The following is a 27687-nucleotide window of genomic DNA, read 5'->3' as shown; positions in this document are numbered from 1 at the left end:
GGGCGACGGCCCTCCTACCGGTGAATGGGGCACCGGTACCTTGGAGGGATCCCCCTAGCGGTTAAGAAATCCTCTATTAACGAGGTTGGTTAGGTCTGGCAAGCCTAGCTACACCAGCGAGAGTTCGCACTTTTACGCAGTGCTGGTGACGAGTAGCCATATAACAAAGGAATATGGTGAAACGAAGACGAACTCATAGCTTTATGGTCTGGGAGTTGAATCGACAGATATCCATTGACATAAGGATATCGCGGCGGATATAAACACCTGGACTCCATTAAAAGGAAGCATACCACCTCATGATAACTTCTTTAACGAAAAAGCACCCGCATGATATCCCCTACCATCCCCAACGATTAATCCACAATGGCATTGTGCCTCCAAACTCTACGGATCACGGATAAAACAATGATGCCCGGAAAACCCTGGGAATCTCTTGAGTGGCGAAGTGATTCTCATGCCACATGAAGAGACCTGCCGAGTTTGCTTGAAAATCCCGGATGGGAATTAATGAAAGAGAAGAGGACAGAAATCTAGCAAGTAACTTAAGCTAGGCCGTGCAAAAACCGCAACATGAGATGGGCCATCCCAGAAATCTAGCAGCAAAATCCGGCAAGGAAGAGAAATGCATCCGAGAGCCGCCTGTGGAAGACATTTCTCAACAATTCTGCTCCTATCAGGATATTACTATGTTGAAGCCTGGGTATATTTGTTGATTGCAGCCGAATGCCTCCCAAAATACAATACTTGGATATCCAGGAGAAGCCACTCCCTATTCAGCGCTTGATGATCTCCTAGGGCATAAACCACTCAGCCACCTTTCAGCAAAAAACATCAAACAGAGCAGGAAAGGGGAAAGGTTATAATCCAGTATATCAAAAGACAAGAATCATACGAAACTCCGGATCCTTTAACAGTGACGAGTACGGAGTATCAAAAGCCCCCGTTCAGCGACGACGAGAACGAAGCCAGCAAACCCGTCGTTGATGCCGAAGTCACATCACTGCCAAGAAGTGACTAGCCAATTGATTATATAAACATCCACCTTTTCACGTGACAGACCAGTTGCCCAGGTGAATCCATGGATAGATCTCCATCCTTCAGCCAACCACCCTAACTACTTACAAACTTGAACTTCCTTCTGCCACCTCACGAACAGACAACCATAGACACGTCTGTTAACCAGTTGCCTTACATCCAAGAAGTCTTCAAGATCATCATGATGATAGTCCCACCGAATATCTGCCAATCAAGCCTCATTCCGTTACTTACATGAGGACCTGCAAAGCTCACCCTTCAACTGCGCATAACTGAGTTCTCGCTCTTCGCCTTCAACCCTTCAGCCAAGGCTCCCTTTGATGGCGATACCGCAGATTAGCTGCAAGGGACACCGGACTCTACAGTCCGTTCACATACCCCCCTTATACCCATGTCCGGCTGTTTCGTGACTACACCAAGCTGTTACTAGCTGGCACTTTTGTGTCCTCTTTTGCGGCCTTCGCTCTTTTACAGCTCGAGCCTAAGATGTTGTTTACGCTGCCTTTTGCCCCTCTTGCCGTATAAGGCAGGAACTAATATATTACCTTTTGCAGAAGGAGAATGGGCGCAGCCGCTGGTTACCTGCTTCCTACCTAGGTAATCCACCAGACACGCCCTCAAAGTTGTTCCCGACGCCCTCGGAAATTGTTCGTTGAACAGATCTGCAAGGTTACTACAATATGGCTTGGTCAGCAACGGTTACCGCGCTTGCAGCGTGTGTTTCTGCCTTGGCAGCTGATATTAGCGCTCCCTGCGCTTTAATAATCTCCATAGGACCATATCCGACCATAATGAAAGGGAGAGAGCCCTAGAAAGAAATGAGCAAGAACTGTGCGTGGGAAAGGAATCCCTGGAGAGGAATAAAGCCATTCTAGAGGCAAAGGAGGAGGATGCCGGAGAGCGCCCCCCCCCCCCCCCCACGCCAAAAATAAAATAAAATAAAATGGCACAGCTTTATAGAGCTGGACCAGGCGGAGAGGGAAGAAGACTCCCGCTCTCTAGCCCGACGGGAGCATCGGCACAGGCTTAGAAGAGTAGCTTTCGAGGCCTGGTTAAATTAGCCGCGGACAAGGGCCACGGGCCCTCTTACCGGTGAATATGGACATCGGTTTTTCGAAACCTGGTAGCGGGAACTCCAATACAGGCTAAAGAGTCTAGCAGACAGCGCTGGGATATAAGTGATACGGAAGCGAGCGCCAGTATCGATACAGAACGTAAAAGGGGTCGTTGTTGCAGAAGTGACGGTTAAAAATGAGTGTCACTTGTGATTTGCTGGGGTCACAGTGCAGGTTGTATCTCGTGGCGCCCTGACGCCGGAGCCGCCATCTAGTTTCCCTCCGACAACGTATCAGGGGAAGAGGCTCCGTCACCTTCGTCGTCCTCTATGGTGGGCTGTGCGGCCTGCCCTGCCTCAATAATTGCGTTAAGCGTAGCCTGGCGGTTAAGGTCCGCCAAGTTAATAGCGGCAGGCTTGCGAGAGGGACAGAAGCAGTGCCAGTGCATTTCACCACACGTATAACAAGGCCTCGGTGGTGGTTTGGTCTGGCGCCGTCCTCGGAGTGTCCTTGTTCTTGGCATTCACATCAGCCGTGGCCTTATCAGGGACTGTCCTATCCTTGCCGTCGTCCCGGTTGTTGGCAGCCTTGGATGCCGTCGTGTCGGGCGTGACAGGCTTGCTGTACGGCTTTTAGGCGTAACTCTCGAGGCTTAGATTAATAGCTGTGGCTAGGGGCCACGGGCGCTCGGGTGAATATGGGCACGGAGTCCTGACAATTCCAGCAGAAACTGGAAAAGATTCTTAGGGAAACAAAAAGAGGGAGGAAGAGAACAATGGTAATAATAATAAGCATACTAGAATCTTATTTCAAGAAATACAAAGTCTCACAATAGCCCTTGACAAATGAGTAACCACACGCCCTCTTATATACTTGCTCTGTCCCACAGAGAGCACAACAGTAAACTAATCCCTCATATCCAAGTCCCCCTATACTAGTTCCTCCTAGCTCCTTGACCAGTAAATTTACATTGCATCAGTCAATCTTCTAGGATCTTTTTAGATACGCAAGGGACAGCCGTAAGCCTATCGTTAAATTTTCGTTTACATTCAGGCTCTCAATTAGTTACCCTATTTGTCTTTAGTATTGTTCAACCTAGTTCCCCCGGAATACCCGTATATCGATCCGCAGTGATATTTTGTTCCTATGCCCCCATGCATTATCAATACTGTGGCGATGCGTGGTATAATGACGCCTCAAACCACTAGCAAGAGATTCCGTTTATCAAGAGCACCCGGATGCTTTAGTTTGTACAGTCATACCTCTGGGACATATTCATGGAATTATTATTCAATTGAGCAGGATTTATAGAGCTCCAGTTAGAGCCTGTGAGGCCCTCCTGGATAGCAATGCAAGTTAAGTTCACTCACACGAATTATAGTAAGGACTAATTTAAATAAGCTGTAAACAAATGGGCTGTCCATATTGCGCCTGAAATCCATGTCTCGATACGACAAACATATTGAAAGTCTTTGATTCGTCCACTATATGCTCGCAGAACTCCTGTCTAGTTCGCCTGATGCACAGTGCCTTTCCATATCACAATAAATGAAAAATATAACAAAAAGTGAAAATGATGGGTTGAATACGGCGGATATTCGGACATATTCCTCTGAGCTGTAGAGGAAAACATTGGTGCAGGAATTGATAAAGGGTGGATTATGAACGTAGATCTGCCCACCCGAAAACGAGCGAATTAGCGCCTGTACAGATGATGGGATAAAGAACCAGGATCTCCCGATCGACTGCGGTCTCTCATTTCTGGGCTTCGACTTCGGCTTGGCCGCCAATATCGATCTCTTGTTGCCGGATCTATATTATCTCGTCGTGGAGGCATGGGTCCATCAACCCCCGATCGATACCTGTCGTTACCACCGCCGACGTAATTAGGAACATATGAATCTCGCCCACTGTCACTTATACCCCCACCTCCTCGGGGTATCGGGGGCCTATCACGCCTGCTATCTTGGCCTGGGCCTCCACCACGACGGGAACCAGTTTGCCATTGAGGGTTAGCAGGCGCGGGTGGCTTGGGTGGTAAGTTTGCATCCCGTTGCCATGCCGGAAGGTGGCTGTGAGGCTCACCGGAGGCCTTTCGCTTGTGGCCGTGGACTGGGTCAGGCATGCGACTGTCATAAGGGGGTCGGGACGATGGGTGCATGTTATTCCCGTAACCAGAGCGAGCTGCTTGTGGAACGCGACTTTTCTTTGGATCTGTGGTGGGTGCTCCCCGAGAAGAGCCTGAGGTCCATTCACCATGAGCTCCCATCCCAACTGATCCACCAGCAGGTGCAGGGGGCAATGCAGCCTTTTGTCCTCGGAACTTTCTTCTGTCAAGTTCATGAGAATCTTCAAATGAAGGAAGGTCGCCCGGCCTAGCGGGCAGCGGAGGGGTAGTGAAATATGGATGCTTGAGAGCATCGATGGCATTTATTCTCTTGCGCCAATCGAGCCTCAGAAGTTCTGTTAGAAGAGATATTGCAACAGGGCCTTGTCTGTAGTCTATGTATTAGCTATGTTGTATAGATAGAAGTGATATTTATATTGCGGATGACTTACTCATGAAAAACAGTGGCAAGTGTTGGGCGCTTGAAGCCAAAAGACCGTATGGGTTCTGCTCCTGGTAGCGAACTCCACCCTGGCATGTTTTCCTCCGTGGGGGAGCCCACAAGGTTGAATATAAGCTGTGCTTGATTAAGATCACTGGTTCCGGCGAGAATAGGCTTCCCCTTGAACATTTCGCCGAAAACACACCTGTCTCGATAATTAGCATCCTGTAGGTCTACAATGGGCACATTGGGGTAAGAAGGGTTGATCTTACCCAGCACCCCACAGGTCAATCGCGGTAGTATAGCGACGTAATTGGAGAAGAAGTTCCGGCGGCCGATACCAGCGGGTGACAACCAGCGTCGTATATTCTCTCTTTGCTTCTCCGCCTCCCTTACCAGCAACAGGTGGCGCTTCGTCATAGGGCCGGGCAAGACCAAAATCCGCTATCTGAAGCACGCCGGCATTATTTATCAATAAATTTGCGGCTTTCATATCCCGATGTAATATTCGATTCTGGAGTATCGCATTAGCTTATAAGCAATGGTACTGTTGAATAATGAAGAAGTACCTCATGCAAGTACTGAAGGCCTTTTAGAAGCTGTATCATGTAACACTTTATCTGAGGCTCAGAAAAATGGACATCCGGATTCTCCAGTAATCCAGACAAGTCATGCTCCATGTATGGTGTTACCATATACATTGATGGTTTCTTTCGTCCTTCGCCTGTTATAATGGTCAGACTGGTATTCAGAGGCTAAAGTAGCACCCGAGAGGCAACATACCTCGGCTCCGTTCCACTGCCATTTCTTGAAGCTGTAAGATGTTCGGGTGTGATAGTATCTTGAGAAGTTTAATCTCTCGTAGGGCAGTGATTGGAAACTAAGCCAATGTTGGGGTCAGCCAGTGTGAATGCGCCAGGTGCATTCCCAGATTGAACCCACCCCGTCTTTCTCATTGTGCATTAATATTTTCTTTAAGGCGACTAACGAGCCGGCTCGTTTGGACCTTGCTTTGTAAACTTCACTTCAAGAAGGAAGAAGTATGTTAGCAGGTGTACGATTGAGAGCAGTAAGAAGCTTGAACAATACCCGAAGGTTCCTTCACCCAGTTTCCCTAAGAACTCGAATTCGCGAATAGAGGAGCAGCCCTGGAAGCGCAAGCGGCCATCTTCATCGCGCTCTAGGGAGCGCTTAGGCCTGGGCGACGAACCCGACGCAAGCATCGCGGTGGCTCTCCAAGGGCTAATCCCCGATCCCTAAAACCGCGAAACAAGCTGTGAACGAGTTTTGGAAAATTGGTATAGCACGGGTGGTCGAAGAGTGATTGCGCCACAACTCCAGGACGCAGGACGAGGTAGATAAGGGGTAGAAGGACTGGCGATCTCTCGGGCGGTGATATTCAAGTCTTAGGGTCTCTTAATAGCTCGAAAGCTCGGAGTTGCGTTGACGGTAGAATAGAGTTTAGTGGAAATGTGTTATCGGAAGCTCTGATCTTCCATTCCGTATTATGTAATGCACTGCTCCGCCCGCTTTCATAGACGCACGTGATAATATCATGACTAAGCCAGAAGGTCTTGGCGTTGGCTAGACTTCTCTGGAAGTCTCGATTCAAATCAATCAGAGGAATGTCTTGGTTTCTAGTTGATTTTTACCAATAAAAAGGCACGGTATATAGTAGTCCAGAACACGCAGAAATGGGCCCCTTTCTAACTAATATGTTTTATGGTCTATAACTTGTATAAGCGGAGACTTAATGCTAACCCTCGTGTCTTAACGCTCTCTTCTTTGTAGGTATTTCTACGAGCCACATAACAAAATAAGAAGTTTCCACTTCCCTATATCATAATGTTTAATACATAAGATATCGAGATCAAGAAGATAATACTAAGGCTAGAGTGGAGTATGTGTTATTATCGGAGTATCTTGATCGAAGCTAAGAAGTTAAGCTTTGCCAAGACCGGGCGTTTATGCAAGGTTCAGTTTAGCACGCGGACCCGAAACTCAAAAACTTACCTTGACAACCAAATCTGCTGTTTGGCTAAAATGTTGGCTCCATGCCGCTTGAAAGATACTAGTTGCTGGACATGGACCAGTGTTTACATGATGCCCTCAAAAATTTCGGAAAGTGCCTGAAACAGTGAATCACACATAGCAGTGAAGTTGGTATGACATGATCGACTGTTAACTCGACTATATAACTTTAAGTAGATTTTTGAATTCGATCTGCCTAACCTTCCTTATCAACACCGTTTTCGCACATCTCTTTTTATCTGTGTCTCTGCTTCTCTGCTCCCTGGCTCCAAATTATCTTCGAGGCTGCCACAAGCTACCCATTTTACCTGTCGATCCACAACAAGCTATCCAAGCAGGCTATTGCTTTCCGGTGTTCTAACTTGTCTACAGACATGTCGTTTTCTCGTCAGTTATTGTCAAAAGAAGTCTGTTTCGCTAATGCTTACACTTCGTACTCGTCATCAGCAAGTTCACCACTTACAAGAAAGAGGCGAACCGAAGGCTCTTCTGAGCATCTGGATTCCGAGCTACCGACCAAGAACATTTCTTGGACTGGGCTTTGATTGAAGTCAATGAGAATCGGCTGGGAAGGAATTCTGCAAGTTCTATTAGTCCTGGTGGTTATTTTACGCTGGTAATTCAGGATCTTGGATGGGGCCTTTTCATCGGCTGGGAAGACATTTTCAACGACATCAAAGTCATTACAGGCTCGAATGTCCGCGTTCCTTCTTCATAAGTTCCTATGCCGGTCACTGGTGTTGCTGGTAGAAGAGGTGTTGCTTTAACTGGTTACCAGCAGCCCACATCCAATGATAACTAACGACTCTCTCTGCAGCCAATTAGGGGTCTTCGCTTTTTGGCCCAGGGGTTCGACACAATACTAACATCAATTGTGTACAAGCCAGGGAGGTTGCCAGATGCTCCAGTTTCCTTTCCTTTCTTTCCGTGTACGATATACTACAAGGTGCAAACTGGTGCGCTGGCCTCCGTCAGATCGGAAGTCTTGAGCTTGATTTATCCATACATCCTGCAGCCTGAATAACAATATCATGTGCTGGTATAGGGGAAATATGTACTCCATACTTCCACGTTTGAGTAGCCCCAGCTGTGACGCCTTTTAGGTGCCATGTGACAGGTAGGGGCTTGCCCGGTGTTCCTCAGGACGAGTTAACCCGGTTTTATAATGTAGAGCAGCCTAATAGCCGATAGCGACAATGGTGGAGTATTGCACGTTTAAGTGAAAAGTAGTATCATTGTTATGGGTTCCATTTTTCAGTAGGTACCAACTATGTATCTAAATACCTAGTTAGCTGGACTTGAACTTACAATCTTTGACTTCATCCCACCAGATACATCCCCCTGAATCACCCTGCCACTCCTCTCCAGATGCTTCAGGGGCCTTTCCAGGTACCCGTCTAATAGCCTGGGCTGCAGAGAATCCCGGCTCAACCCACGTAAATGGATGATCTCTGTCTCGCATGTCTCTCACGATTTGTTTGTCGTACATCCTCTTGTCGTTTGTTAGCGATAGATCAAACTCCGTGACATTCGGATTGAGCTGATCATGCAAACGTGGTGAGCTAATAGCGTCTCCAGCTGACATCCCCCTATCGATAACATTGACTATTGTTTGTAAGGTAGCAGTGGGAATTCGCGTCCCACCAGCAGATCCTGTAACAAAATACACTTCGCCCTGCTCATTTGTAACGATGGTAGGCGACATTCCGGAAAGAGGCCTTTTACCTCCTTGGATATGGTTATTTGCAAACTCCAGTGGATTTTCCGGGTGCTTCTTGCGCTGAAAGTCAGACATGTCATCACCAAAAATAATCCCAGTTGTAGGGTCCATGACTCTGCTTCCGAACCATTCGCCGACGCTGGTCGTAAGCGATATGGCTAAACCATCGTTGTCCAAAGCAACGACATGAGACGTTCCTCCACTATATTTCACAGTATCGTTTGACAGGCCGGGAATGGCTTGGTCGGCTCCAATGTATGGTACTAGGTACTCAAGGATGTCCCGTAGGGTCCTGTCCTTGATGGTAACTTCATGGGGAAATCCACTGTCCGCATTGAGTAACCATTCTTGATATTTGTCCATGTCGATAGTAGGGAAGAATTTGGGGTCAGGGTCCCCCAATCTGGATCTCTATAGCGCACAGGTTAACTACACAGATTTGTGTATAGACGTAGCAGTAATGTAATCATACCTGAGCATAGCCATATCTTATTGCTTCAAGCAGCCAATGGGTGCTGGGTCCATCGGCCCCAGGTTGGAAAGCGCCATGTCGACCAGGGAATTTTTCCAAAAGCTTTAAGATGCTAAGAACGATCGTTCCACTCGTAGGTATCGGCGTGCTTGTAACTGTGTGGCCCCGGTAGTTAATGCTAACATGCTTTCGCGTTTTGGCCTCGTAGTTCTCCAGGTCCTCTTTCGACATTAGGCTTGATCTTCCCTTCAGGGTTTCATAAGTGTGATCTGCGATTGTTCCCTTGTAAAAGGTACCTTCGTTCCCACTGTTCGCAATTGCTTCCAGTGTCTCAGCGTATTTCGACCGGTTCAACGGGGTACCCTCCGATATCAATTGGCCCCCAGGGCAAAATGTTTCGTTCCAAGGGTATTGTTTAAACCAGCCGCAACTATCATCTGGCGGAAGCACATCCCGATCACGAGGTAAGTCCCTCGCGACGCGTTTGACAAAGTACATCAAGTCTTCATTTGCTTTGAAATCGCCCTTCGCTGCTTGGATAGCGGGTCCGAAGAGCTTTTTCCAGTCCAATTTTGCATACTTGTAAATCTTTCTGAGTCCCCGAAGCTCACCTGGAACACCGCTTTCCGCAGTTTTAGTAAGGGTTGAAGGATATATAAATTTTTGAAAAGCGAAGAAAGGAGAACACTTACACTGATGCACCCCCTACGTGGACATCATGGTGAGGATCATCGTAATATTCATCGGTTGCTAGACTAGGTGCGGTTGTTCTGAAATCAATAGCTTCAAAGCCCTTTGGATGTTTCACCAGAGCAAAGCCTCCACCCCCAATTCCGCTGTGATACATTGCTACTTAAGCTTTAGCATATCAGGGCATTTTAACAAGGTTCTCGGAAGGTCACCTACCAACAGTTCCAATGCAAAAAACTGTAGCTATGATCTAGCGGCCACGAACGCGATGAGTTAACGTCCGGGCTCATTATCTGAGATAGCTGCTTCAATGGCATAGGAATTCGACTTACTGCATCCGCCGCAGTAGCCTCCAAATTATTTTTGAATAACTCAACTGCTTTATCATTGCAATACTGGCTTTCACTAGCAATGCTAATCCCACGGCCTTTTTGCGCTGCTGTATGACGGCCATTGGTTCCAGGAGGTATCGCGGATGCAGCAACCAGTGAGGTTGACTGGAGAATCACTGTGAAAACCGATAGCAAAAGCATTTTGTTGCTCTGATCGCTGCGGTGTAGCTGATGCAAGCGAGGCAGAAATGCCTATCTCCATCAAGGCCGGAGAGCAGTATATATAGCACATAGCTATATATTATAGAATATTGCGTGGTTATTTCATGATTCGAATGAATACCAAACTTGCGGTTGCCATGATCGCCATGCCCTCCCCTCCCCTGTGTGACCGTATAAAGTTGGGAAAGAAGTCAGTCAGATTTTTAGGCCTAGATAATATATGCATACAATATAGATTGTATGAAACTGTCCACGGCTCGATTCGCTCTTATTCCCATGTCACTTAATTGGTCGAGAAACTGCATACAGGCCATTGATAGCATATCAGAGTGGGGTAACCATCTGTAAACTCCCTTTAGAGGCGCAACCTGAATAAATTGATTATCCATTTACGGTGAGTTGGTGCGAGATTCTGGATAATGGAACGCGGGGAATTTCAGCCAGCCCAGTGAGGGTGATAAACAACTCCATATAAGTTAACCAATCAGCACATGTAGAGACAGCTGAATGCCTAATTGCACAGCATACCAAATGAGTGGAGTGACTGGATTGTCGATCTCTGCATGTTCTAATTCGCATGAATAACAGTCATCTGCCAAAGAGCCGACCAGCTTTGGGGTTGGTCACCATTGAAATACCGGCTGGCTAGTTGGCCCGCCAATTCATGTGCAGATCTCCCCTCTTTCTCTTTAGCCCTGTAGTTTCAAGGCAACCAGGCAGCTTTGATATATAGATAGCTGGCGTTTACCATAATGAGATGGTAAGATGGTGCGACAGGATAACAATAACTTGTACTCCGTGCCCTGATCTAGACAAGAAAGGCAGGCTAGTGCGGGTATCCAACATGGCATGATATCGACCTGAAAATGGATATTAAAGGATTTAATCTGCATGCTGTACTCCATACATTGGATTGGCGAAGAATGATTATTGTAATATAAACTGGACGGCGCATCTTGGTAGCCGGTGTGGTAGCTTTGGCTGAACGTACTCAAATGTGGCTTGGTGGCTCTCTCGACTGGATGAAATACTGGTGCAGACCCGAACTACCAATGAGGTGAATTTGCATTATCAACCGTTCCTAATATCTTTCTGCTGGGAATTTCGCGTTGCAGCTTGGCCTCGTAGGCACAAGGCCTGTCTTCTCCACCGTTCAGACAGCCTCTGTTGTTTTGAACTTAAAATAGGGGTCAAGAGATGTTCCAACATTTGGGATTTCACTGCTAGAAGGGATGGAAACGCGCATTTAAAGGACTGCCAGATTGCATGCATGGGTCTCTTTTCTAGGAAATTAGTGCCCGAATGCGTGGGTTTCGCAAATAATGTAAAAGCGAAGATGGGTGTTCAAGCCTATATTTGGAGAGTAGGTAGACCTTATACACTGGCATACTGGCTGTGGTATGGAATTAATTCGGAGACGAATAATTCATCAATTCACAAAACTTCAAAGTACTTTGCAAAGCCTCAAAAGCCTCAAAGCTGAGACGGTTTTGAGAGGCCCGTGCCCTTCCATAACATCACGTGAATTAATATCATGTGATCTTACCACGGCGGGGATTTTGTATTATCCGCTTTAAGCACGTGATCTTCAAATCCCGGCACTGGTGATGGAAGTCAATGCTCGAATTACAAGGACGACGGAGAAGCAACTATCACGAACGACCGGAAGCTTGTCGCATTTCTGAACTCAGTGATCTGGCGGGATTATCCAGGTGTGTTAAATACAGTCAAGTGCGCCATATCGACTCCTTCTAATTCTCTTTTACTGCAGAATACCAATCGAAGTCCCTCCATCATGCCCTCAACCAACAACCACCCTATCAAGGTGCCTCCAGGGCCTCCGCTGTACAGATTCGCTGCAACTGCTCTTGGTGCTAGCATGTGGTTTTGGGTATGTTTTGCTCACAATCTATATCCGCAGCTGTTAAAAGAACCGAATTGGGCTGTCGGTGTACCTTTGTGTGGAGGAGCTAACACGGCAACGTTCAAACTAGTTGATGTACCGCGCAAAGAAAGACGGCCCTGTTCTCCTTGGCTGGAAGCACCCTTGGGATCATTAAATTATGGAGTACTCTCGGCGCATTTCTTCGGTCCTTTTTTACTGCCCGGCTATATTTTATCGAAAAGGAATCCAAGTGGTGTTATTCCCCTGCGAGCGGCGCCCGCACACAGATGGGTTCTGAGAGTGTGAAGCAGGCGCAAAGCCCTGTTGATAGGATTGCTCGCGCGGCAATTTTACAATAACTTGCGATAACACTTTGTATCACCAAGAATAACGTTTTCTGCGGTCCATGTGTTGTATATATTTCATAGAAAGCATTGTTCAATGGCACTTTTAGCTTACGGATACTACACGATGTAGCAACGATAAGGGCTTTCTCAACCGGAGGAATTCAATTACACTATCTATCGTACTTTCAACCATTGCCCTCTATCCAAGCTATATGTTTGGCAAAAAGGTATCAACCCACGAATCGTAGAAACAATGCAAGCAGGTGGTTCCCGCTATATGTACAAAAATACGAGCCAAAATCTATATATACTAAGGCCCAGTTATCTGTTATTGACCGCCCTCAAGCAGGACCTTGTATCGACGACGTTGCTTTTTCGTATGTGGACGTAACCAGCGATTTAAGCGTCCAATGCCGCGTGCAAGTTTGGGGAATATGTGGTTCTCACAAACCCATGCGGCTGCAAAACCGCCCAATGCAAGGATTAAAATCCAGGTCTTGAACTCAGGGGACATGTATGTAAGCTCCATCAGCTTGTACAGCCATTTGGCGGGTTGGAAGAGCATATAAGAAGAGAAGAGAAGAATAATGATAATTGTGGCCACGAACGGAACTAAGAGATCGCATTAGGCACTGGCGGTTGCTTTAGGATCAATTTGGATGAAGGTAACATACCATTAGAGGTTGCTGGCTTTCGGAATGGCCTGCCAGCACTCAGAACGACACCCGAGAATACATACTGGTAGCAGGAGACAAGGAACAGAGCGGTATTTTGTGAGTTCTTGATGTTGGTATCCTCATGGCTAATTTTTGGCGGGATATACCTAAGGGTCGTCAATACTAAAGGCAGAATAAGGACAACGGTTTAAAGGTATATAATCCTTACCATTCAGGAATTTGCACAGTCTCATAAGCAGTGGCTTGAATGAGAATGCATATAAGAATTTGTCCAAGCAGAGGAGTTAAGACCTTCCGTGAAACAAGGTTTGCAGTTGGTCTCTTGCGGCATAGAACTGGGCTGGCACCAATCCACCCCACTACGAAGAGTTAGAGTTAGTCATGTATTGTATTCATTTTAGTGCCGGCATTGACTTACTGAATATAGCCACAGGCAAAATTATCACCAGGTCAATGTAGAGAAACTATACCCAGACGGTTAGAACCGCTCAACTAAACAGAAGGGGAAACCATTGAGTTTAAAGACTTACCTGGAAATCCCCCAGATTCGAAGCAGTTGCGTAAAGGAAGCTGACAGAAGTAAACTGAATGGCAGAGTAAAGACTCATGTACTTGAAACAGCAAAAGCTTGTAACTAATGCTGCTCTTCCTTCCCTAGATTTCTATTAGCGGAAATCAAATAGATGGATGGCAAGTGCGTTGACATACCTGATGAGTTTTGGAACGCATGATATATCAAAGATCCTACTAGTGAATGGGGCAGCAACTGAAGCCTCTGCTTCAGAAAGAGATATGCCCACGTCTGCGGCCTTAAGAGCACCGCAGTCATTGGCACCATCCCCGCAGAATCCACAACCGTAGTCAAGGGATTGAAGCTTCTCAACAAGCTCATGCTTTTCATCAGGGGACATTCGAGCAAAGACTTGGCCACGAACGAGCATCTGTTCTGTCTTAGCGACATTGTTCATACACAGCATTATGGAGAGAGCAGAACGTACCCTATTCAGCACCCCTTCGGAGCCATAGTCAACAACCCAGCGAAACACATCTCCAGTTACTGCAATGGCGTAGGTCATTTTATTGTAGTGATTATAAGGAACGGACACGTCTGTCACTGAGCTGTGTGGAAGCGGCTATTGGAAGTTAGATAAGAAGAGAAAACTGGAGGGTTCCGGCAGAAACAAGGGTCAAGAGCTATACCGTTAAAGTATTCTCATCAAGCTGGTGATCGGGGTTATCGATGCTCTGCCAGCAAAGACGAGCGTCTGGGTCCGAGGAGCACCCTTGTTTCTCGTTAGTGCATAAAATCATTAAATGGTTCGGAGTGGAAGCTTACCCTCAACAAAGTAAGGAACAAAGCAAGGGGCGGCGCCCTCAACAAAGCCACACTCCCTTGCAACGCTGACGGCTGTCAAAATATTATCGCCCGTACACATTACACTGCGAATACCAGCTTCATGTAGCTCGGTAATAACACCCTTCGAAGTAGGCTTTAGTTTGTTCTCAAAGATGATGAAGCCAATAAATTCAAGGTCTGATTCGGCATCCGCCCTACTCATGGAAAAGATGTCTCGAAGTGAAAACTGCGGGATATGTTTGGTTGCACAGGCAATAACTCGGAACCCGCGATGGGTGTAGTAATTCAAGAGTTCAGAAAAGTCGGGTGGCACTTAGGTTGAGAGTTAGTAATGAATGTATGCATGCATGTTCAAGCGCATAAGTTCTCACAGCTTTTAGGAATGCATATATCTTTCATGCACTCTGGGGCCCCTTTAACGAATATGTCAACCCCATCACTACCTGGTTGGCGTACTACAACACTAGCTCGGCGGAGTTGAGAGACAAATTCAAAAATGCGAAGGATGGATAACTCAGTAGCATTACTTGCTTCCTAGATATCAAGTTAGAATTGCACTCATGATTCTAGGAATAATAACAAACTCACAGGCGTTGGTCCGGCATCATTTGGAGGAGCAAAATTGAGCGGAGATCTTGCAATAGATGGAGAGATATTTTCATAATCCTCATATACTTCTGCAGTGTTGTGGCTACCTTCTTCGTAGGACCAGCTTGTAAATTCAAACATCTTAACATCTAGAGGGTCGCCTATTAGTTCTCCGTCTATCATCCTTAGTGAATGGCAAGTCGCCATGGTGTAAAGAATGGCCGTATTTGGGCCGTAATCCTGGGTAGGATCCCGATCAGAGCGTAACTGAGGTAAAATGAGTGAGGCATCTGTTAGAAGATCGCTGAACCTGTATTGAAAATTCGATTAGTTTACATCTTGATGTTTATAGTAGGGAAACCCGCCTTTGCTCTCGTTGATGACTGAGTCTAACTCCGAGTACATCAAGGCCATCTTCAGTCAAAGTTCCAGTCTTATCAAAGCAGACAACATCAAGCTTTCCGGCAACATTAACCCTATCAAAATTAGTAACATGTATACAAAGAAGCTCCTGTCTAGAAAGTACCTTTGTGGACTTATGCAGAATATCTGTTGGGATTTGAGCCTGGATATGGCGAAGTTGATTCCAATTGTAAGAGTCGCCGGTAAGGCTGGAGGTACGACAATGGTAATAAGGTCAAGTGCCCGAACAATGATTGTGTGCCAAACAATCTAAGACAAATATTAACTACAGTTGCCAATCGGGGCAAGGACAAAATTCTCACCTTTAGACGAATGAAATTGACAAACGAAACAATAAATCCAACAGCTGCAACGGTAGCCATCACAGAAATGTACCGGAAAGAGTCCTGGTAGAATTTGAAACCTGATGGTTTAGGGAACAGCATTGATCTAACCAGGGCACCCTTCGTAGTGTTGAAGCCTGTCCGCACGACCATGGCGAGAGCGGCCGCTTCATCATCTGCGGGATCTTGGGGCCTTCTGGCACGAATAAGCTTTGTGCCACAGAACAAGAAATGCCTGGCAACTCCTGGATCAACTGAAGTGGCAGCTAGATTTAGCTGGGCTAAAGAATGGTCAGTTACAGGAAATTTTGAGACAGGAACAGATTCTCCTGTTGGAAATTATTAGCTAACTGTATCTGGGTTAAGAAGTTAATAAATTAGCTCGAACCTGTTAGCATGCTCTCGTTGACAATGCAGTCACCCGAGAGTAGGAGGCAGTCGCAGGGTATTTGAGTTAGAGATGGGTCGGAAATCTCGAACACGTCGCCAGGTATCAGCTCAGTTGAAGGTACAGTTGTCCCTATTAGTAGGCAAAAAAAATAACATTAGAATTAGGTATAACCCCGGAATCCTAGTCAACCTACAGAATCCGCTTCTTAACACTCGAATCTCGCACTCAAAGTGTGCAATCTCACGCAAGCGTCGCATTGTCTGAAACGTTAGTATGTATGTAATTGGAAGTTTTCTAGATATGGGGAGTAACGTACTGATCTGGTTTCGATGGCGGTTGCCGTTATGCTGAACACAGAGATAAAGAAAATACAAGTGGCATAATAATAGTATTCATCCATTGACCAAAGGGTCAAGCTCGCAATCTGGAAGATATAGAAAGGGTGGAATGCCTGGCGAGATATTAGTTAGATGAATTTTAAGGAGTGGTTAAATTTATAGGAAAAGCATACTTCATCCAGCAGTATCTGCGGAATAGTCTTGGCCTGGATATCAATAATATTTGCGCCGAACACTTGCTCCCGGCTCTCTCTTTCGTCTGCATCCAATCCACGGCGTAGGAGTTTCACATCAGCCCATGCAGGGTCCGCCCAAGTCCCGCTAATACTAAACCTGTCTTGCACGGGTTGATAGAAGAACCGAACGTAATGGTAATCCAGATATCGTAAATTTGGCATTATAGGATCATCATCATACTCGTAGTTAGCAGCAGTACCTTCTTTGTTTCCCCTCCCAAAAACGGTAGAGAGTTGGCGCCCGTACGGCTGGTTCTGGATATCCTGTATAGTGAATTGACCCCATTGGTTTTCAATAGCGACCCATTGACACTTATACAGTGGCGTTGGAGTACCTATCAATGACACTCGCCATTTCGGGACCCATCTAAAGATGAGATAGCCGAGACCACAAGTGAAAACGCAGATGGCAAGGTACGTAGCCAAGCCGGCCATGCTGGTTGAGAACCCTGCAATGGCGGCGGTAAGGTCCTCGGAGGCAATGTATATCTTCTGGCTGATAATACCGTCTGATGTCTTCCCTCCACGATGGTGGTCCGTGGAAGATGCACGGCGCCAAAGCAAGGGGTCTTCAGCAGAGTCATGCGAAGGGGTCGGACCAAAATAGCTAGAGGGGCGGAAGGGAGTCTCAACATCGGCTTCCTGGTCATCTTCATGGTCTCGCTCGAGGGTGTGATCATCATGCTCGTCCGAACGAATACGATGGATACGTAGGTCCCCGTTTTCAAGCTGGTCCGGTTCGATAACCGCTTCCTCGTCACGGTCATCAGGCCATACAAATGACCCGTTATTCTCCTGAAAGTAGGTAAAACTGACGTTCGATTCACGACGGGAACGACGGCGCACGAAGGATGCAACGCTTGAGGGAATGCTCTCAGATATAGGGCCGGCATAAACCTGAAAGTGTGGTCATTAGCCGGTTGTTTTCCTCCCGAACTGCATGGGTTGTCCAGCTCACTTCTTCTTGCGCCATTTCTACATCAGACAGCAGGCTCGTCCTATTAGGTCATTAGCCTATACTATCATCTCAAAACAAGATGGGTAACGAGAACAGTACCTGCTCCGCATGAAGCTGCTGCGGTAGATGCTCTGCGGTCGAGGCCGATCATGGTGGTCCTCGCCGTTAGTATGTTCGTCATCCATCTGGGGCAGCTCTGGAGCGCACGCTGCATCCTATCTGGCCCAAGTAGATGTCTCCAGGTGCTATGGATCAAGCTCGAGGGCGTAAAACAACATTCTTCTTCAAGCTTTCCAGAGCTTTCAACCTTGATGAGCCATGGAGACGAATTGCCAAGTCACGGGGCCAGGGGTCTTCCATGGTTATCTCCACGTGATGTGGCTTGCGATAAGCCTTGAAGCTTGCAGGCTGCGGGACGGAGATAAAAGACGACAAAGAAGAGGAGCTTAGGGAGTCAGGAGAGAGGGAATGAGTAAGACAGCTCTATAGGGAGATGGAGAGAGAGAGAAGAAGAAGAAGACGAAGATAGGCTGGATAAGTCTCATGCTTCGTAGCTGTGGACGGACGACAGGCTACGCTTTAGTTTGCTGACGAGCCCAGCATGAACCCCTGGTGAACACCCAGGCCGCTCAGCCGGTACCCCAGAGTCAAGAACTGCAGCTAACCAACTAATTCTCCATGGCTGGCGTCGAAAATCCACTTCTCTCAGCGAGTTAGCTATGGGATCATCTCTTTGGACGGTGTCTCCTCTCTGGCCCACCAGTTCCACTGTAACTATTCTACTGATGGAAATTCATGGAATTGATGGCGGTCAACAACACCACATGTCTGGGTCGGGCTGTGGGAGGCATTCCAGGGACGGTCTAGACAATGGCTTAATTCCCTCTTTGGCGAGAATGATGTGATAGCTATCACCAGGACGGATGGAAGGGACGTGTATCAACATTGTTTGGACGCTGGAGACTATGATATCGCATAGTAGCTATCATATAGGTAGGGCTTAGCTGAGGATTAGTAGCAGCCTCGCAGTGCTCTTCCGTCTCTCCATAGGTAGCCCTAGCCAGAGCGTGCGGGTGGTGTAGTTAGCTCGTCCGTCCGGAGAATGAGTGTCTGTCTGTCATACAGAGTACCGTGCTATCAACTGTCTGTACACGCCTGTCGACCGGACCGGGGGCGCCCAACGGACAACTAGCCAACACGAGCGTACAAGCCTAGCAATCAAGCGTCGCCGTCGCCTCGCTGCTCTCTTCCCCTGCAGCCAGTCCATCCACCGGCCATCCTCAAGGATCAAACAAAAAAAGGCCGCCTTGCTGTCGATGTCCGACACGCCAAGCCTGGCTTCCCGATCCGTCGTAGTCTCGTCCACGCCAAAAGGAAAAAAAGTAGCCCACCAAAGGTAAATCTGCTTGATAAGTCTTCAACGCAGAAAAAATACAACAACCACCGCCTTCTCGCTCGCTCCCTCGCTCCCTCGCTCCCACCACACGCAACGCCTCGCACATCGTCTCTAGCCTGCTCGTACGTGTCCTCTGCTGCCCGCTACCACGATGTCTGAGCCGATCAGAAGCAAGAAGGCTGAGGTGACCGCACCGTAAGTGTTATCTGATGCGAAGTTGTGCCCCCCGTCAAGACCAGACAGCCTGGCTGACCGTACTTTGAAGAACCCCTCAGAACACGCCCGCAAACCATGCCCCTATTTCTTCACACGCCCAGCAACCTGGCATCGCCAGCATCAAAGAAGGTGTGTACTCCCGCTCGTGCTAACTTTTCTGTCATGGGTACTTTCCTCTTGCTGTTCAGGCAAGAAACGAGCTAAATCGTTCCATGTTTGGTGTAATAAGCCCCCATGTTACAGCCCGCTGACACGTCTCTCCAGAGAACCTCGACCCAGCGACTGCCGCCTCAATCTTCGCAAAGAACCCCGGGCTCGTTTCCATGATCCAGGGCAAGCTCGGATCGATCATCGGACGCTCATCTGGCTACATCGAATCTCTCCCGGCCTCTGTTCGTCGCCGTGTCGCGGGCCTCAAGGGCATCCAAACCGAACATGCCAAGCTCGAAGCCGCCTTCCAGGAAGAAGTCCTGCAGCTCGAGAAGAAGTACTTCGCCAAGTACACCCCGCTCTACCAGCGCCGTTCTGCCATCGTCAACGGTTCTGCCGAACCTACCGATGAGGAGGTCGAGGCCGGCAAGCGTGACGAGGACGAGGAGGAAGATGAGAAGAAGGAGAATGAGGCTAAGCAGCTTCCAGTTGAGTCCGAGGAGACACCTGCTAGTGGTATCCCAGAGTTCTGGCTGTCCGCCATGAAGAACCAGATCTCCCTTGCCGAGCTTATCACCGACCGAGACGAAGGTGCCCTCAAGGAGCTAACGGACATTCGCATGGAGTACCTTGACCGCCCTGGCTTCCGACTCATCTTTGAATTCGCCGAGAACGAGTTCTTCACCAACAAGACCATTGCTAAGACTTATTACTACCAAGAAGAGAACGGATATGGCGGTGACTTCATCTACGACCATGCGGAGGGTGAGAAGATTGACTGGAAGGAGGGCAAGGATCTCACTGTCCGGATAGAGAGCAAGAAGCAGCGTAACAAGAGTACGTATTTTTAGTTCCTTGAACTGTCCAGACTGCCACTGACTATATATTTATAGACACCAAACAGACCCGCGTTGTCAAAGTTACTGTCCCCACAGAATCTTTCTTCAACTTCTTCTCTCCCCCCAAACCCCCACAGGAAGAGGACGATGACGTTGCATCTGATATCGAGGAACGTCTTGAGCTCGACTACCAACTGGGTGAAGACATCAAGGAGAAGCTCATTCCCCGTGCTATCGACTGGTTTACTGGTGAAGCCCTACGATATGAAGAAATCGAGGAGAACTTCGAGGCCGACTTTGAGGATGATGACGAAGATGACGACGATGAGGACGACGACGATGAGGAGGACGACAAGAGAGGAGACGATGATGAGGACTCTGATGAAGGAGTATGCTACCCCTTGACACTTCAGACAACGTGCCATACTAACCCAGCTCTCCGAATAGGACGACGGCTCAAAGCCCAAGAAGGAAGCTACTGAGTGCAAACAAAGTTAAAGAACGAAATTCAATGACTACGAAAAAAAACAGGGACACAAAAAGAGGAAACAAGAAACATGTTGATTAAAAAAGAACGATATCATCTCAACTGAACACACAAAAAAGCCAAAAAAGATTATCTTAACAATCGGCCTACAAACAGGATGTCCCTCGGCCACTCTATTGTGCCCCTACCCCCGCCCCTTCCTTACCATTACCTATCCTACTCCATATCCGACATCTCTTGTCTCTCCCCAACACCTCCCCAGCACCCTCCTCTATCCCATCGACCTTCTCCCCCCCCCCCCCCGTTTTTTTTTCTCTTTCTCTCTCTCTTCCCCCAATGAACTGCTGCATTGTACTTCGTTTCCACGCCTTGTTTTTACCTTACGTCCATGCTAATCTGATCATCCCCCATCTCCATTTCCATAGTTGAACGCTTCCCCATTTCATTTCTTCCATGTGCATCTTCCTCCTCGATACTCTCTTACTCATTTCTTCATCCACCAACTCATAGTAACTTTAATATCAAAATATCAAGATTTTCTCTCTTCCCCCCCTTTTTTCCCTTCCTCCTCTCCCCCCTGCATTCCCCTTATATTTTACATTTTACTTCCTTTACAACGGCCGTTACCTTTCCTTTATACGATACGACATTACTCGTCCCAACCCTTCAGCATAAATAAGCTGTGCCTCGAGTAGCTGGGGAGTAGGGATGGATAGACGACGGGCGGAATGGACGGCAACAGTGATAGTGATAGGCGTCGGGGGTTTGTTAAAGGACCAATGCCAACAATAACAATAACCGCAGAGTAACCGAACTGCATCTTTCATATTTACTTACCTAGAAACACGGCGAGGATGAGGGATAGCTGCATGGACTGAGATGAGAGTATGGCTTGATTCTTTGTATTTGATATGTTTCCTTAATTGGGCATAAAAGTGTTCTTCTGTCTGCCCTCGACCGCTCTTCGTATTTTATTTTTTTGACAGCACAGCGCGAGATGATGGTGGGAAGCACTTCCTGGCACCACTCGAACCGAGCACGTAGACGTAGAAGCCGATGCGGCAGTTATGATACTCCAGCCTCGCCTCTGCTGCCTGGCCTCTGGCTCATCCTGTTCACCATTATTATCTCTCACAGACTCTCTCGTCATCATCCCTTTGAAAAAGGTTCGAGCACGTCCACCCTAGAAAAGTGCCGTTCACGTGACTATCACAACTCACCGAGCTAAAAACCTCATAATTCCTTATTTCAGGGGCTTGAAGAAGTTCGACCACCGACCCTCGACGCTACTTTCGACGAGAGAACCTGCTAATTTGGCCTTCCAGTCCGCTCCCGTCTCCGTCTGTGTTCTCGTCTTCATCTTTGTTCCTTTATTCTTAACGGCCCGTTTGCGAGAGGCACAGAGAGACAGACAACGCCTCGAGCTGTCGTCATTTTCTCTTGCAGCATCTACACTTCTACCTCGCGGCCAGCGATCTTCTTTTAATAATACCTCCCTTTTTTTTATTTGTTGGCACGCCTATTGCTACTCTACCTTAATTCTGGAACCAGGAGACTAGCAGAGGAAGCCATTAAAGCGCCGTCGAAGAGCCGTCTTCACACGCTTTTTTGTACGTGTTAACGTCTGTCTGCACGCCGGCCAACCATGCTCTAGACCCGCCACGCCGGGCTACGTGAAACGCTTTTTCTTCGCCTGCTTTTCTCGATATCGATATCGTTTGACCATAGCCGTGACGTTGACCGTGATCGTGGTCTTTTCTTCGTGTTATTTACTAGTTTTTTAATCCTGCCGGTACCAGAGTACACGAGATGGTGCATACATATGAGGTCGGCACGCGGGCGTGGCAACCAGACCCGACTGAGGGATGGGTTGCGTCTGAGGTGACTGAGAAGGTAGTGGACGGGGAGAAAGTGAAGCTGGTGTTTACTTTGGAGAATGGAGAGGTGAGTCGTGGGACAGAGCTCTGTCTGAGAAAAAAAATCGTCTTATGTCGAAATTATTGGGCTAATAATGTTGTGTTTGTATAGACGAAAACTACCGAGACAACTCTGTCGGAGCTGGATTCGGACACAAATGAAAAGCTGCCGCCTTTGATGAACCCGACGATGCTAGAGGCCAGTGAAGATTTGACGAACTTGTCTCATTTGAACGAGCCGGCTGGTATGCTCTGTTTACAAACACTCGAGTAAATTAGGGTACATACTTACAATTTCCACAATATAGTCCTCCAAGCTATTAAGCTACGGTACTACCAGAAGGAAATCTACACATACTCCGGTATCGTGCTTATAGCAACCAACCCGTTTGCCCGTGTTGATTCTCTTTATGTCCCTCAAATGGTTCAAGTTTACGCTGGGAAGCAACGAGCTTCCCAGGCCCCCCATCTCTTTGCTATTGCTGAGGAGGCTTTCGCGTAAGTTACACTTCAGAATTTCAAATTTGCCTTACATGTATACTAACTTTTGAGCAGTGACATGTTGAGGGACACCCAAAACCAAACAATTGTCGTATCTGGTGAATCTGGTGCTGGAAAGACCGTTAGTGCAAAGTATATCATGAGATATTTTGCTACCCGAGAAACATCAGATAAACCTGGCTCATACTCTACCGGACGGGCAGACTCTATCAGTGAGACCGAGGAACAGATTCTAGCCACCAACCCCGTCATGGAGGCCTTCGGTAACGCAAAGACAACCAGAAATGATAACTCGTCGCGATTTGGTAAATACATTGAGATTCTTTTCGATAACCGAACGAACATTATTGGTGCGAAAATCAGAACATACCTTTTAGAACGGTCGAGGCTGGTCTTCCAACCCTTGAAAGAACGAAACTACCATATCTTCTATCAACTCATTGCCGGTGCTACCGACGCTGAGAGGCAAGAGCTGGGATTGTTAACCGTCGAGGAGTTTGACTACTTGAATCAGGGAGGAACACCTGTCATTGATGGAGTCGATGACAAGGCTGAGCTCGAAGCCACCAGAAAATCCCTCACCACCATTGGATTGGATGATGACATACAGGCCTCTATTTTTAAGATTTTGGCTGCGTTGCTTCACCTTGGCAATGTCAAGATTGTTGCTACCAGGAATGACTCCTCTCTCGAGCCTACTGAGCCATCTTTGGTTCGAACCTGTGAGATGCTGGGTATTGATGCTACTGAGTTTGCTAAATGGACCGTGAAGAAACAACTCATTACCCGAGGCGAGAAAATTATTTCAAACCTCAACCAGGCCCAGGCTCTCGTTGTCAGGGATTCGGTCGCTAAATTCATCTATTCCAGCCTCTTCGACTGGCTGGTGGAGACAATCAACCGCAGCTTGGCAACCGAAGAAGTTCTTAGCCGAGCTACCTCATTCATTGGTGTCCTCGATATCTATGGTTTCGAGCATTTCGCAAAGAACTCCTTTGAGCAGTTCTGTATCAATTACGCAAATGAGAAGTTGCAACAAGAGTTCAACCAACATGTTTTCAAGTTGGAACAGGAGGAATATGTTAGGGAACAGATTGATTGGACTTTTATCAACTTCTCTGACAATCAGCCATGCATTGACCTCATTGAGGGCAAACTGGGTATTCTAGCTCTGCTTGATGAAGAGTCTAGATTGCCAATGGGTGCTGACGAACAATTCGTCAACAAGCTGCACCACAATTTCGCTGCTGACAAGCAAAAGTTCTACAAGAAGCCCCGGTTTGGCAAGTCCTCTTTCACCGTCTGCCATTATGCCATTGACGTCACCTACGAGTCAGATGGCTTCATTGAGAAGAACAGGGATACAGTCCCTGACGAGCACATGGAAGTCCTCAAGAACTCTTCCAACTCCTTTATCAGGGATGTCCTCCAAGCTGCTACGGCTATTCGCGAAAAGGATTCTGCCTCCATGTCCTCCAGGGCCGTTGCAGCCCCAGGAAGGAAGATCGGAGTTGCCGTTAACCGTAAGCCAACGCTAGGAGGCATCTTCAAGTCCTCCCTCATTGAGCTTATGAACACTATAAACTCCACTGATGTGCATTATATCCGGTGCATAAAGCCTAATGAAGCGAAGGAAGCCTGGAAGTTTGAGGGCCCTATGGTTCTCAGTCAGCTTCGAGCTTGTGGTGTTCTTGAGACCGTGCGAATAAGTTGTGCCGGTTACCCAACCCGATGGACTTACGAAGAGTTCGCTCTCAGGTATTATATGCTTTGCCACTCTTCGCAATGGACATCTGAAATTCGTGCCATGTGTCATGCTATTCTATCGAAAGCCTTGGGTGACATCACTCAGCAACAGCAAGACAAGTACCAGCTTGGTTTGACTAAGATCTTCTTCCGAGCTGGTATGCTTGCTTTCCTAGAGAATCTCCGTACTTCCCGCTTGAATGAATGTGCCATTATGATTCAGAAGAATCTTAAATGCAAATTCTATAGACGGAAGTATCTTGCCATGCGTGGTTCGATTCTTGCCTTCCAAGGCCTCATTCGCGGATTCTTGGCCAGACAGCACGCCGAAGGAGCCCGCCAGGTCAAGGCCGCGACCACTATCCAGCGAGTCTGGAGGGGCCAGAAGGACCGCAAATACTACCACAAGATCAGAAACAATGTCATTCTCGTGGAGTCGTTGGCGAGGGGTTACCTTTGCCGCCGAAACATTATGGACAGTATCCATGGAAACGCAGCGAAAGTTATTCAACGGTCTTTCAGAACATGGCGACAAATCCGCAAATGGAGAGATTACCGCCGCAAGGTTGTCATTGTACAGAACTTGTGGCGTGGTAAGAAGGCTCGCAGACAGTACAAGACTCTACGTGAGGAGGCTCGCGATCTCAAGCAGATATCCTACAAGCTTGAAAATAAGGTGGTGGAGTTGACCCAGTCACTCGGATCTCTGAAGCAGCAGAACAAGTCTTTGACTTCCCAGCTCGAGAACTATGATGGACAGATCAAATCCTGGAGAAGCCGGCATAACGCTCTTGAAGCCCGGTCCCGCGAATTGCAGGCTGAGGCTAACCAGGCTGGTATCACTGCTGCCCGCTTGACAGCTTTGGAGGAAGAAATGTCGAAGCTTCAGCATAATCATAACGAGTCACTTGCAACTATCAAGAAACTACAAGAGGAAGAAAAGTCAACCCGAGAAACTCTCCGTCTTACCAGCCTTGAACTTGATAATGCTAAGAATGCCATTGCTGTCCACGAACAAGAGAAGACCTACCTCCGCCAGCAAGTTGTTGAACTGCAAGATGAGCTTGAATTTGCTAAGAGGTCTGCGCCTCTCAATGGACTCAATGGAGACCTGAATGGAAACGCACCTACTCAGCCAAGCTTATCTGGTTTGATCAACTTGGTTGCTTCGAAGAAACCCAAGCCAAAGAGACGCAGCGCCGGGCTCGAAAAGGTTGAAATCGACCATCGTTTCAGCGGTGCTTACAACCCAAGGCCTGTCTCTATGGCCATACCCACCGGTGGAGTTGGCCGCAATGATTTCCGAAACTCAGCATTCGCTCCTGGAATCGACTCTGTGGAGATTGAACTTGAGAACCTTCTCTCCGAAGAAGATGCCCTTAACGACGAAGTTAGCATGGGTCTCATCAAGAATCTTAAGATTCCTCTCCCCAGCTCTGATCCACCACCCACGGAGAAGGAAGTCTTGTTCCCATCCTACCTCATTAACCTGGTCACATCCGAGATGTGGAATAACGGTTTCGTGAAAGAATCCGAACGCTTCCTTGCTAATGTTATGCAGGCAATTCAACAGGAGGTCATGCAACATGATAGTGAAGATACGATCAGCGCTGGTGCGTTCTGGCTTTCCAACGTCCACGAAATGCTTTCCTTTGTCTTCCTTGCAGAGGACTGGTATGAAGCGCAAAAGACCGACAACTATGAATACGACCGTCTTTTGGAGATCGTCAAGCATGATTTGGAATCCTTGGAGTTCAACATCTACCACACATGGATGAAGGGATTGAAGAAGAAGCTATTCAAGATGATTGTCCCAGCCATCATCGAATCTCAGTCCCTACCGGGTTTCGTCACAAGCGAGACGAACAGATTCCTTGGAAAACTGCTGCCTTCCAACAACAACCCTGCGTACAGCATGGACAATCTCCTTAGCCTGTTGAACAATGTTTTCAAGGCTATGAAAGCATACTACCTTGAAGATTCCATCATTACCCAGACCGTCACTGAGCTGCTCCGACTTGTTGGTGTCACTGCGTTCAATGACCTGCTCATGCGACGTAATTTCCTCTCATGGAAGCGTGGTCTGCAAATTAACTACAACATCACCCGTATTGAGGAATGGTGCAAGAGCCATGATATGCCAGAGGGTACCCTACAGCTAGAACATCTAATGGTAAGCACCCATCCCCATATTCGATTCGGCCCTATTCTAACCGTACTTCCCATTACAGCAAGCAACCAAGCTGCTTCAACTGAAGAAGGCCACCTTGAACGATATAGAGATCATTCAAGATATTTGCTGGATGTAAGTGCTATAACAACCGCCCTCTGCTGTCATAGGATAAATTACTTACACATACTTTTACAGGCTCTCACCGAACCAGATTCAAAAACTTCTCAACCAGTACCTTGTTGCTGATTACGAACAGCCTATCAATGGTGAAATCATGAAAGCTGTTGCGTCCCGTGTAACTGAGAAGAGCGATGTTCTGCTTCTGACTGCAGTTGACATGGAGGACAGCGGTCCTTATGAGATTGCTGAGCCTAGGGCCATTACTGCACTTGAGACGTATACACCATCCTGTATGTGCCACTAAGACGCCTTCATTTTTCCTGCTACCATACTAACATGGCCATAGGGCTGCAAACTCCTCGACTTAAACGACTCGCAGAGATTGTTTCTGTCCAAGCAATGGCCCAGCAGGACCGCCTTGACAGCTTAGAGATGGGAGAGCCACCAGAGGATTAAAGCCCCTGTATCTCCCTATATTGCCCATCACAATGGTCAATGATCCTTCTTTGGC

General features: G+C 47.5%; 6 protein-coding genes across 6 annotated transcripts; 2 read left to right on the top strand and 4 right to left on the bottom strand.

Annotated features, from left to right (window-relative positions):
* Nucleotides 1-3789: 3789 nt before the first annotated feature.
* Nucleotides 3790-5135, bottom strand: ARB_00891 (uncharacterized protein; the record flags this gene model as incomplete). The annotated part of the gene is made up of 3 exons (XM_003012962.1): nucleotides 3790-4588; nucleotides 4653-4847; nucleotides 4915-5135. The coding sequence occupies 3 exons, from the start codon at nucleotides 5133-5135 to the stop codon at nucleotides 3790-3792; spliced, it is 1215 nt and encodes a 404-aa protein (XP_003013008.1).
* A 2826-nt stretch (nucleotides 5136-7961) lies between these two features.
* On the bottom strand, nucleotides 7962-10088 carry ARB_00890 (uncharacterized protein; the record flags this gene model as incomplete). The annotated part of the gene is made up of 5 exons (XM_003012961.1): nucleotides 7962-8804; nucleotides 8866-9457; nucleotides 9558-9714; nucleotides 9772-9805; nucleotides 9888-10088. The coding sequence occupies 5 exons, from the start codon at nucleotides 10086-10088 to the stop codon at nucleotides 7962-7964; spliced, it is 1827 nt and encodes a 608-aa protein (XP_003013007.1).
* Nucleotides 10089-12669: 2581 nt separating this feature from the next.
* On the bottom strand, nucleotides 12670-14094 carry ARB_00889 (uncharacterized protein; the record flags this gene model as incomplete). Its single annotated transcript, XM_003012960.1, has 6 exons — nucleotides 12670-12953; nucleotides 13016-13143; nucleotides 13227-13377; nucleotides 13437-13482; nucleotides 13549-13672; nucleotides 13727-14094. The coding sequence occupies 6 exons, from the start codon at nucleotides 14092-14094 to the stop codon at nucleotides 12670-12672; spliced, it is 1101 nt and encodes a 366-aa protein (XP_003013006.1).
* A 234-nt stretch (nucleotides 14095-14328) lies between these two features.
* Nucleotides 14329-17647, bottom strand: ARB_00888 (P-type ATPase, putative; the record flags this gene model as incomplete). Its single annotated transcript, XM_003012959.1, has 9 exons — nucleotides 14329-14687; nucleotides 14747-14909; nucleotides 14964-15203; nucleotides 15367-15528; nucleotides 15689-15990; nucleotides 16098-16229; nucleotides 16417-16447; nucleotides 16612-17571; nucleotides 17633-17647. 9 exons carry the CDS (start codon nucleotides 17645-17647, stop codon nucleotides 14329-14331), a joined length of 2364 nt encoding a protein of 787 aa, XP_003013005.1.
* A 1532-nt stretch (nucleotides 17648-19179) lies between these two features.
* On the top strand, nucleotides 19180-20715 carry ARB_00887 (uncharacterized protein; the record flags this gene model as incomplete). Its single annotated transcript, XM_003012958.1, has 4 exons — nucleotides 19180-19223; nucleotides 19294-19373; nucleotides 19509-20231; nucleotides 20288-20715. 4 exons carry the CDS (start codon nucleotides 19180-19182, stop codon nucleotides 20713-20715), a joined length of 1275 nt encoding a protein of 424 aa, XP_003013004.1.
* Nucleotides 20716-22529: 1814 nt separating this feature from the next.
* On the top strand, nucleotides 22530-27632 carry ARB_00886 (uncharacterized protein; the record flags this gene model as incomplete). Its single annotated transcript, XM_003012957.1, has 7 exons — nucleotides 22530-22664; nucleotides 22749-22881; nucleotides 22945-23134; nucleotides 23192-27056; nucleotides 27115-27188; nucleotides 27252-27466; nucleotides 27523-27632. 7 exons carry the CDS (start codon nucleotides 22530-22532, stop codon nucleotides 27630-27632), a joined length of 4722 nt encoding a protein of 1573 aa, XP_003013003.1.
* Between the last annotated feature and the right edge of the window lie 55 nt (nucleotides 27633-27687).

This window comes from Trichophyton benhamiae (assembly GCF_000151125.1).
Source record: "Trichophyton benhamiae CBS 112371 chromosome Unknown contix00201_1.exp, whole genome shotgun sequence".
Taxonomy (NCBI): domain Eukaryota; kingdom Fungi; phylum Ascomycota; class Eurotiomycetes; order Onygenales; family Arthrodermataceae; genus Trichophyton; species Trichophyton benhamiae.
This window is presented reverse-complemented; position numbering and strand designations above follow the sequence as displayed.